The 12,209-nt window shown below is 36.4% G+C and overlaps 1 protein-coding gene across 7 annotated transcripts in view; it reads left to right on the forward strand.

The window, feature by feature from the left end:
- Positions 1-12,209, forward strand: part of AHI1 (Abelson helper integration site 1) — an 83,868-nt gene that overhangs the window by 30,900 nt on the left and 40,759 nt on the right. For all 7 annotated transcript variants that reach the window (XM_021540648.2, XM_021540652.2, XM_077782201.1 and 4 more), the window contains one exon: positions 7,112-7,229. In XM_021540648.2, coding sequence (XP_021396323.2) covers positions 7,112-7,229 — 118 coding nt within the window. The remainder of the gene's footprint in view (positions 1-7,111; positions 7,230-12,209) is intronic.

Below are 12,209 nucleotides of genomic sequence, written 5' to 3' on the forward strand. Positions count from 1 at the left end.
GGGTTTCAGGGAGATGCAGGGCTGCGGGGAGAGCATGCCCTGTGCTGGGCACAGATGTTTCAGGCCAGCTCAGTGAAGGACAATATGGACCCACTGCACAACTGAAACGAACTGAACAGAATATGGCACCTCTGAGAAAACAGATTTAAGATAGGTCAGAACCTACTAGAGACAGGAAATACCATAACAGAGGAAAAATGCAAAGGAAAACGTGTCAGGGGGCACAAGCGAAGATAGAGGAGAAGAGATGTGCTAAGTCATGTGAAATGAGGAGATATGCAAGACACAGAAGGAGGCAGGAAGGTGGTGCAAGAGACAAAAGACAATGCAGAAATGGTAATACTGGGGATATAACAGAATAGGCTTGAAGGGAAAGACAAGAGATACACGAGGACATGCAAAAGAAAATACAGATGAAGGTACCCCTCCAAACAGGTTGCAACAATGGAAGTATCCATGCTGAAAATGTGCAGCCCCAAGGGGATGTTGTCTGGTGGAGGATCCATACTAAAGCAGTTGAAAAGAGCAAGAAAAAAAGAAGATTCAAAAAGAGCAAGTGCACTAGCCTCACTCTACTGCACCACCCTTCCATTTCCTTTCCAAAGGGACTGAGTCTAATGTAATTTTGAAATCAAGGAGACTGGGGATTAGAAAGGAGCAAAAAGGTGCCTGAAGTGGAGACAAAGAGGGATGAAAAGTGTTTGGTTGTGTGTTTTACTATTTGTCTTGTTTCTCTATACTCAAATCAGTAATTATAGCTTTTGTAATTGGCAATAAATTTAATTCAGTTGATTTCCCCAACTTGAGACAATTTTGCATGCAACAAGGATGCAAAATGTAGCTGAGGAGCACTGTAAATAATTACTTTTCACAATGACATGAACTTGCATTTGGGTTTGCATTTGCTGTTTTTAATTTTGAAGTACTTTTGAGTACATGTAGATTTTTTTTGGTAGCTTTAGGTTTTGTCTGCATTAATAACCAGTGAATCACAAAAGAAGCAGACGAGTAGATGAAAATTGTTGCTGAGGTTGCTGTAACTACTATCATCATGCTGTAGGGGTTTTACTTTGGATTAGATTTAGTCTGGTTTAGGCTTTGGCATCCCCACTAGGCCTGTACTTTGAAACTGTCTGGAAGAAAACTATCCCACAGACCTTCACACAGACCGCAGATTTCTGGACTGTGAACGCCCAGTGAACCCCTTCATGAAACAGCACACGGTAGCTCTCATGGATAACAGTAGTCTGCTGCTTCTACCTTTCAATTACATGTGGCCTGACACAAGGAAGCAAACCTTGTTTCTACTTCCTTCTCATTCTTCCCCTCACCTACAAAGTGAGAGATATCAAGTTGTTTATCAGAAAAAGGCACAACATGGAGAGAATGGAACATGTAGCCTTGTGTCTGGGACAAGTGCTGCAGGATAAATTTTTACTGTTCTGGATGTCGGTCATATGAAGAAAAAGATTAGGTTAGAGAATTTATGAGAGTCTTTATTATTGCAGCTGTTTACTCCCAGATTAACCAGCAGTCTGGATTGTGAAAGACAAATCTGGTTTAGCAGAAGTATCCAGAAGTTCCATGTTACTGTGTGACTAGACGAAATAGATAAGCCTACAACTGTGTTTGAAAGAATAACTTTCAGCCACTGGAGTTCTGTAATCCTAGATTTCCATTGATTAGTTTGGGATGAGTGAGTCCACTGTGAGCAGAGTAATGATCAGTGGTTTTGACTCCAAGCATACTCCAAGCCCTCTATCCATGTGGGAGATGTCCAAAAGTTCATCCGAGTCTTCTTACTGTGGGAGTTTCCAAACAGCACAGGATGGTAGCTGAAAGAATGCACATTGTTCGGTATCTGTCACATGGCAATAGTGACTATAAACACTGAGAGTGCTTCCTTGCAGGAATTTATGAACCACTGAGATATGGGGGAGGAGATTTCCTTAAAAGGAGTCTTGCAGCTAATCTTTTCAGTGATGCAACATGACACTCAGGGGACAGTGGTAGATACTTTTCAAGCAGGGATAAGCTCATTTTTTGCATGTGGCTGCAGTATTGCCTGCCTGATTTATCACATTATGGACAGCCTCAGAGTAAATTATACAACATTAAAACTTAAAACTTGTACTGATTGTAATTGGGAATTAGTTTTTAATGTGTGTGCAATTCCCTTTATCATATGAAAAATTATGCGTGTATGTAAGTGCAGGCTGTGCTGGAAGGCTTATTAGAATGCACACTCACATTAATGGTTTGCTGAAGTGTTTGTCAAAGTAGAACTCTTGAAAGTTGCCACTCAGCCACATGTGTGAGAATGTGCTAATATTTATGGGAACAGACAAGTGCAAATGGAAAAAGATGACTTTAGGAAACCACACATAGGTTGGCTTGCTACCCTGTGGTCAAGTTGGAACATTAAAAATCCAGATGAGAACACAGGTGTTACCTTGTATATATTTCACAGAATCATAGATATGTTGAATTGGAAGGATCCCCAGAGATCAAGTCCAACTCCTGGCACTGCACAGCACCATCCCCAAGAGCCACACCATGTGCCCAAGAGCAGTGTTCAAACACTCCTGGAACTCTGTCAGTCTGGTGCTGTGACTGCTTCCCTGGGGAGCCTGTTCCAGTGCCCAGCCACCCTCTGGGTGAAAAAACTTTTCCTGATATTCAACCTAAACTTCCCCTAACACAACTTCAGGCCATTCCCTTGGGCCCTGTCGCTGGTTACCACAGAGGAGAGATCAGTGTCTGCACCTTCTCTTCCCCACACAGGGAAGTTGTAACTGCAGTGAGGTCTGTCCTCAGTTTCCTCAGGCTGAGCAGATCAAGTGACCTCAGCCACTCCTCTTACAGCTTCTCGTCCCTGCCCTTCACCACTTCACCATCTTTGTTTCTGTCCTTTGGACACTCTGTTTAATGTCTGTCTTATGTTGTGGCACCCGAAACTGCACACAGCACTCAAGGTGAGGCAGCCCCAGTGCAAAGTAATCCTGATCTTTGGATCATGTTTGCATGCCCTTGTTACAGATACAGAGGAAATACCATGTTGGGACAAGCATGGTGGCAGCATGCCTCGTAGACCTGGCCTAAGGTCACACCTGGGGTCATGTCCAGCACAAAGGTGCTGGAACACACAAATGACAGATCTGCCTACATGGGGGTCTCTGGTTTTAACATGTGTCAACAGCATAGCTACTGGATTTAAAACTAACTTTAAAGGGTAGAGTTTAGAGTTCTGTGACTTAGATATAGGACTAGAAAATGTGATATCAATACATTCAAGCTTAGAGAATACTCTGATTCTATATAAGCTTGGGTTCTTTGTCTTATGACCCGTGCCCCCTTTCCAGGTCCCATTAGAACCAATAGTTTTTTTTGTTTTTTTTTCTTTTTACCTAAACATGAACCTTAAGAAATGATAGTTTCTTTTCTTCTCTTCTGCAGCATTGCCATTCTTAGCCCATAAATTAGAACCAGGAGTTGACTATTGTGTTAAAGCTTTAGCAATTTGCAAAAGCGAAAACCTTTTTATACAAAAGGTAAAAGTTAATTTCTGTATGAAACCAGAATGCAGAATTAGCTTCTGTAGCTCATCAAGAAATTACAGAGTAGTGAATCTTGGCAGCAGTTATTTATCTCTACCTCAAGAAGCTAATACTAATACATGATTCTATTAATGGAGGTTTTTGATAGGAAAAATTTAACTCACCTCTGGCTCTTGGAAGTACTCATAAGTGTTTTTCATTCAATGTTGCTATTAATGTTTTTTTAATTTCACTTCCAACTAGCAGTTAAAAACAGTTTATAACTATCCATAACAAGGGGATGACATATGTTGTGTAGGTGTAGAGAGAAGGGCTTTCTTTGAAAACGTAGTATTCTAGCTCTAAAATTCGGCTTTTAGATGTCTGGCATCTTTGTAGCACTTAGGAATAGCATCTGTATATACTCTGGAGTATTAGTCTCAGAATCAATTACATGTTGGCTGCTTTATCTCTCAATATATGCTTTTGCCACATTGTCAAGTCTTAGAGCGTTCTAATTTTTATCTTATGCAATTCACTTTTAATGTGAAAACTAGTTTCACTGAAAGTGTGTATTTGCATTATTTGCATAGAGCTGCCCTAACACAAAAAAGAAAATGCAAATCTTTGTTTAAACCTGGCAAAAAATGTGAAGGTATCTTTATTGTGATGGAAACAATAAGAGTGTTTTAACTCTTAGTCTTAGTAAATTCACAATAGTAATAAACTGTATCTTTGATAAAGTTGTGGTTTATGCATGAAGAAATCAGCAAAAATGAGTAAATTCATGGTTGGCTATCTTAGCCAACTTTGCTCATTGTTGTAAAGGTATTTAGCAATGATTTCCCACATCATGCATTTCAAAAATAATGTCTTTTTGTACTGTGGCTAGTCTTATGTCTGCCTGCTGTAGGAGAATTAATTAGTTTTCATAGAATAGCATACTTCACCTGGAAGCAGTTGTGCTTGATTCACTATTCCTCACTTATTGCTGAGTGCTTCCCATTTCTGTTACAATGTTGTGGCTTTTTTTCCTCCTTGGACCTCTTAGAGATTTAAATAATTCTTAAGAGCTAGTGGCAGAAAGGTCATTGAAATTCTGTTTTTGTCTCTAATTTGGATGGACAGTCTTTTATAGTTCACCTGAATTCAGCTTCACTGCCATCAAGAGGAGGAATGAATCACTTCCTGTAAGACTACTTAGATATAAAACTTCATTTTTCATATCTCTTTCATTAAAAAGGTTTTAATCTTGTTTTTAAGGCCTTGGACAAGAAGAAAGTATTCTAAGAGAACTTGTGCTGCATTTTAGAACAGGTGATTTTCTTAAATCCTCAGGACTGTACATTGTCATCTCTTTTATGTGTTTTGTTGCATCTGATTTCAAAGCATGCTATTTGGCATGTATTGTGAGAGCGTTTGCATAATACAGCAGGAAAATAAAGAGAAGTGAATTAAGTGTTGTACAGGAATAATTTACATAGAGTTCCAAATCTCTTACATAATTTGTTCAAGGACTAGAATCAAGAAAGCTTAGCTTCATAATTCTTCCTTCCAGGATGAACTGCAGAGACATCTATTAAGTGTTAGTTTTCAATAGTTTGCTCTGTCCTGTCCTTGTATTATCTGAAATCTCATTTTTGATAGCAAATTTGAAGGAGACTTTCATTAAAGTATTTGACTGGAAAGCCACTGTTTGTCTTGTAGTGTAGTGTGTGCTTCACAAGAAAGTCATGCAAAGGGGAGACCTTCTCATTTATCTAGAGAGAAAGGCCCTCCCTAGAGTTTACAGTGGGTCAAAGAAGATGAAACACTGGGAAGCTGAGCTCAAAACATTTGCAGAACAGATTATTTTTATTGTGTTTGAGTAAATAGGTAAGTTAATGGCTTTCCACCATTTTTTGTATCAGAAAAGACTTCATATTAATGAAGCTTACTTGCTTGCATATGTAAGTGTAAGAAAAGCAGATTGATATTGTTGTTGCAGTTGTTGAGAGAGACAGGCCTCCATTCTGATAATGTTTCCCAGCTACTGTTTATTAGCATTCATTTAAATTTGTACCCTGTAGTAAAATCTAGCAGGTTTAATGCTTTTTTAAAATCGTGCTCAATGATTAATTTGATTTTCTGTCTGGATTTTCTTTCTGTCAGTTTTGGAGTATAGTCATTACAATTGTGCACTTTTGCTACAAGATTCCTTGTTAGTCAAAGATAGTTTTTACTATAAACTTTGCACATTAGAATTTAATCCATATTCCTGCCCAAAAAACCAGACATCTTAAGATGAAGGTCAGGCGTAGTGGTGCAAAGCAGTTGGTGGCAGATACCCTCTGGCCCAGTCAAGTAACTCATTACACATTTTTACTGCTATATTACCTGCATTCTAGTACACCTGCCAATACTTATGCATTATTGAATTGAAAAATATTTATTGAATTACAGAAATTATAGTTATATAAAATGTCATTTTTGAGATAGTCAAACGAAAGTGAATCAGTGATTGTTTTCTTTCTTTAAACAGAATTTAAAGCAAGTAATTTGAAAATTTGGAAAATATCACTGGCCCACAGCTGAAGTTTAAGATTCTGATCTAGAGTTTACTGAGGCCAAAGGTAGTGCTCTACTGATTGGGAGGTTTTAGTTGGATTAAGTGACCATATGCTTTTATTCTATATGATGAAATAGGCTTAACTTTTAAAAGGGTCAAGGATTATGTTATCTTATGTAAATAATTCTCATGAATTTTAGTATATTAATATCTTGCTTGAGGGAAGTTACAAATATTTTATTCAAGGCCTGTTTTTCTTCTGCCTTGGCTTTGGTGTATTAAAGCAGTCAAAATATATTTAACAAACACTAAAATTTTCAATGGGATCAACCAAAAAGTTGAGATCATTAGATTTTTTTTCATAGACTCTATTGCATAATATGACAAGAGTAAAGTTTGGGACAGGCCTTTGTTTTGTAATTGTTGTATATATGTATATAAAGAAACTCCAGAGGAAAACAGATTTTAACTACATTATCTTTGTTGCTATGGAGAGTAAGACTGGAATTATATTATATATAATTTGCATATAGGAAGTGCCTGGGATTTTGGTGTTTATTCCTTTACAGAAATCAGTTCTGTGCTAGGACTGGTTTAAGATTTTTTTTTCCTATAGTGGTGAGTATCTCTTCATAGATGTAGTATAGTTTGAGTACTCAAAAAAGAGTAATTATTTTATATGTATAAGTTTATGAGCTTATGTAGGTCTTGTAATTTTCATACAAGAAGATGCAACAAAATGCTGGTTTGAACAATTCTGCTCCATTGCACTGCTTGAGAGTTAGTGTCCATTTATAAACATACAATTCAGTTTATTGCTGTGCCAGTAATACTTCCAAGTCTGTATCTCCAAATGCTAAGAAAAAATAAATATTGAAGTTGTTAACCATCATTAACTTGAGTTTTGATTTTTTTTCCTGGAATTTAATCGTTATTTACAGTAAACAAATATTTATCTTCTAGCTATTACATCAGTAAGTGACCCAGGAAATGATACTTCACTTTCTGATTTGTCTTCCTATTTCAGGCAAACTCAAATCTCTTGCTTCCTGCACCATCATCTCTCTCACCACACTCCAAGCTAAGACTGCCAGGCGCTCTGAGTATTCCACTGAATCCTCTGTATTCTTTCACTGCTGAAAGTGGTAAGTTTCTTTATTTCTTCACTCTTTTTAGGGAAGAGGTGATAACTTCTATGAAGACTTTTTTATTTTCTGCCTTTTAAAATTTTGCTGTGCAGCTCTTTTGGGGACTAACCCAGTTTGGTTATATGTGATACTGTTTATTAAGCGCAGTGTGATACAGTCCAATGCTGATGCGTGTTTCTTTGTAATACTATTTTTTTTCTTTAAGCTGTATATCTATTTATTAGTGTAAGTTTGTAGAAGAGGATGAGATTGCCAGCTTTTCTTAATTTAATATTTTGATAATATTTTAATGCTTACTAAAGTATCTTAAACATGGGCACTCAAAAAGAATATAATTTAAAAACATATATACTAATACATGATCATACTGCCTGATAGTCTATTTGCAGTTGTTTTAAATCTATTTTTAGATTTTTTTTCCCCTAAAGATATTTTATATTGAAAGATTTTGAGAAAAAGGTAAGCAATGCAATTATGTACATTCGTGATGTTTATTTTGCTAATAATATGTTTCATTGATAATCACAGTATTTAATAATAAAATTTATAATTTCATGCCATTTTTTCTGGGCACCTGTAAAATAAGACAAAAAATTGGCACCTTAATTTCAAAGTGTTTTTGTTTTGTATCCTTGAGAAGAGTAAAAAGAATTCCAGAGGGAGGGTGGAATATATAATGAAATAAAAACACGTAATAGAGATTTCAAATGTAGATAGTAAAGATAGGAATAATGTCTATAATTATATAGAATTATCTCCTAAAGGCAGACAATTTTTTTCGCAAATGAAGTTATGATTACTTTTTCTGAGCAGCTGGGGAAATGGTTCTTAGCATGGTCTAAAAGATAGACCACTGGTCTCAGGATCACTCTTACTCACTAATTCACAATGCAAATGGCCATACAGCAATTAACTTCAGTATTTTTATTTTCTACCTAAACAAAAGAGCTTGGAGCCATACTAATACTCATCTGTTGCTCAAAGGATGCATATTATTTCCACAGTAGAAGGCATATGCTTACATATTGTGAATACTTAAAGTGGACTAACCCTTTAAAGAACATTAACGTACACTTTTAAGTTGTTCTACATGGCTATTCCTAGTATTGCTCAAACCAAGGAATTTTATTTTCTTGAATTTTACTTTATGCAAAAGCACAGATAAAAGTGTTGATGGAGACTTCCTAAATAGCATGAGCGAACATAGGTGTATGTTACAGCTGTTCATGAGCACTCACAGTGTTTTTTGTTTCCAAAGCTGACCAATACTTCCAAGATGATCCATGGGTACAGGAAAGTATTTCTAGAAGGGAAGTGTAGTAAAAAAAGGAAATATAATAAAAGAAGAAGCCATGAGAACAGGAAGATTTTTAAGGGAAGGCAACCATAAAAATACTAATGGAACACAACTGAAATAGATTTTTCTGTAAGAAAATGTTTTGTGGGCCTCCAAGTTGTTCTTCTGTGGTAGACTTGTTTTCAGTGAAACATGAAAAAGATTTACTTATCTATTTCATCATTCCCCATTGGTTATAAGCTGTGAAGATAAGTGCTGGTGTTCATAGTGCCTAACTACCAGTTAAATTTTGCTTTTGAGTAATAGAAAATCTGTACTTAAATGCATCTATTGATTTATTGCTTGTGCTGGAAAGATAGAACCTTTATTTTCTGTGTTGATTTTATATACAAAATATATTTTCATTTTGTACTTACGTTAATTGGGATGTTACACTGATCACAATTGCTTGTTCTAGAGATCCAGCAGATGGTTACACATTCCTGAAGCTTATGTTGAGAGTTCAGTTCTGTCACCTTTTACTGGGCATTTAGTGCTTCTTAAAGCAAAATGGAGAATTCCCATTTACATCTGTAAACCTCTGTTAGCAATATATTTAACCACGTAACTGGTGTATGTGCATGCTCTAATAGTTCGGTAAGGTGATAGCTGTTATCTTGTAGTACAGGTAGTGTAGTAGCCTGAATATATGCAGTCCTTTATTTTTAAAAAACAGTTTAATTGCCTTGGTCTTGCCTGAGGTAGGAAACAATGAGAAAACAGTGTTTCCATCTATGTGTTATATGGACAGTAGCAGTAAAACAGCACATCTTTCTTGACGTTTAAATCTTTTCATATCCAGATACTTTTGCAGAATTAGCTGTTTGTGACTTTTATATTAAAATACTTCAAATAAAAGTAATATTCACTGTTATCACTTTTAAATATGTGTGTTCATTTTGACAAATGGGTTCTGTATACCCTGACATATTGTGTGTTTTGGCTTTTCTTCAAGTGCATAATTTCAGAGATTTATAGGCTTTAATGAAGCCCCAGTTTTATTCTGCTATTTCCCCACTTCCCTCAAGAGCAGTTAGCTCATGGATGCCAAGGGAGGACTGCCTTTGTTTCCAACCAGCTCTAAATTAAGTAATTAATTGTTTAATCATCTGATAGAGAGCTTCAGTATCTTTCTCAATGACAGAATATTCTTTATGTGAGATGAATAAAGACAAGACCATGATATTATTGACCATGGAGCCAAACCCTCCTCCTTAAAATGGATTCGCTCAGAGCTCAGGACTGTATCCATTTGGATTTTGAATATTTCCAAGGATGGAGGCTCCAAAACATCTCTGGACAACCTATTGCAATAGTGGACTGTTTTCACGGGAAAGGATTTTTAATGATCTTTAAATTATATTTAGTGCATTCCAGTCTGCTTTGGTGCATATTTCTCCTGTAGTTCAGGAGTTGGGATTTTCCCTTGAACTTCAAGAGGTTCTTGTTGGTCCATTTGTGTGCCTTGTCAGGGTGCCTCTGAATGGCAGCATGTTCCTCTGCTGTATCAGCTCCTCCTCCCAGATTTTTATTACTGCAAATTCACTGAGGATGCACTCAGTGCTATCATCCAGGTCATTAATGGAGAAGTTCAAGTGTGGACACCAGTATCAACCTGTGGAGTGCACCACTGGTCTAAAGTCTCCAGTTAGATTTCATGAGTGGTTACAAACCTGTAAATCTCCAGTTCAGCCAACTTACCAGTCTGCTGCACTGTCTGTTTTAACTTGAGCCATTCGTCTGTGGGAATGGGGGACAGTGTTGAAAGTCTTGCCAAATTCAAGGTTAACAACATCTACTTGATTCTTTGCAGTGCTGTATGAGAGTTTTGTCAAGAGCATTGGTAGAATTACTAGAAAAACATAATGAATTTTGTCAAATAGTAATTAGCAAACAAGTGCCACAAAGCAGGTACAATACATGGATCAACTTATTTTTATGTGTTATGTATAAAGCATTTCATTAGAGACATTTAATCAGATTTAACAGAGTTAATTACAGAAAATGTGTGTTGTGTGCCTTCCTCTCACAAAGATTGTTTTAAATTTGAGGGAAAGGCATGGAACTTAGGTTTTCTTGCCATCTGTCATGATAGCCTGTTTGCCGAAATTTTTCATCAAGAGTGTGACTCATTTTACCACATCAGGATAATTTTTGTGTCTGCCTCAGTATAGTTGTAGCTGTGCTCATAGCTATGTCAGTAATTTGGAAAGTTTGCTAGATGTTTGTCTTTAGAGAAAGTCATCCTCTTTGAGTTTTACATTTATAATTTAGGTTCACTAAGTCTTATGAGTGTTTAGTACTTGTAAGGAATCGGTCCCTAAAGGTATGTAATATTTAAGGTTGCTGAACTTCTTTTTTTCTTCCTTTGCTTTCCTTTTTTTCTTGTTTTTCCTTCAGTGGTAACAGCATTTGATTAAGATCTGTCTTTGATAGTCAGAATTGAGGTTTTACTTTGCCTGTGCTGTAAGCTCTGGCTATGTTCATGCTTAGTGCTAGTTTTATCATACCTGGCCTGTAGTGCTGTTCTGCAGCACAGCAGTATAGCATTATCCAGGGATTTGTCTTAAACATTCCTGTCTCTTTCTTCTCATATGCTCCTCTTTCATAAATTTTTCCAGGATGACCATTTCCTAGTTGTTATTTTTTTAGCAAATAGGGAAGTAGCAAAAACTCCAGATTCTCAATTGCTCATCTGGCTGACAGACCTTAAAATCCCCTCTGGTTTTGTTTGCTTTTCCTCCTTAAGACTGTGAGCATCTTTGGACAGTGAAATCACCTTCCTATGAGGCACTGTTCTGGAGGTCTGTGGTATGCCATGAAAGAAATATCTGGCATCTTTGGGCTTTATTCAACAGTGACTCTTCAGTAACTACCATTATGTTCAGGACATGCTTTCTAAAATAAGTTTTAGGTTTCAAGTCATTGTAATTAACGGTGACCCTAATTGTTAATTATGTGGGAGATTGAAGCTTGACTATAAATACTACACAGATCTGTTCACAGAAATTTGGACTTCAATAAAATCAGTTAATTAAACTTGCTCTTAAAAATTAATTACGTATGTGCTAGAAACGTGATGGTTCTTGTATCATTAAAGAAAGTCTCAGAAACAAAAAAAATACAACATTTTGGCAGGGTTGAGAACAATTAGAAATTTTCTCTCCATTAACACAACTGACAGTCAAAGGTGTTTTCCACCTATATAAAGAGAAAGCTTCAAAGTACTCTATTGCTTTCTAAAAAATAAACAAAACTGACTTCACATTTTTTAAGTCCTCTTCTGCATTTGATATTGAAGACTGCTTCTTTCAGTCTCAAGCAAATGGTGAAATAGATTTCTACATGAAAGATATCAGAAATATTCATGCATCAGTTAAATGTTCTTAAAATACCATTTATATTCTTGGGGTTTTTTTTAAGAATCAGAAAAAGGAGGTACAATTTTGCTACACCAGGTAGCAAAATTCACATTGTGCAGAGATGCTGCAGAAATACATGTCAAAAGTTGCAGTCTCATGTATGTTAAGTCATTGATTGATTCCCCCCCCAGTATTTCATGCTTTCTCCACAACTCTGTAACATCCATCATTCAGTACTGCAATGGCTGTGGAGGAATTGGATGGGTTTGTTTGGGTTTT

Source organism: Lonchura striata, chromosome 3 (assembly GCF_046129695.1).
Source record: "Lonchura striata isolate bLonStr1 chromosome 3, bLonStr1.mat, whole genome shotgun sequence".
NCBI lineage: Eukaryota > Metazoa > Chordata > Aves > Passeriformes > Estrildidae > Lonchura > Lonchura striata.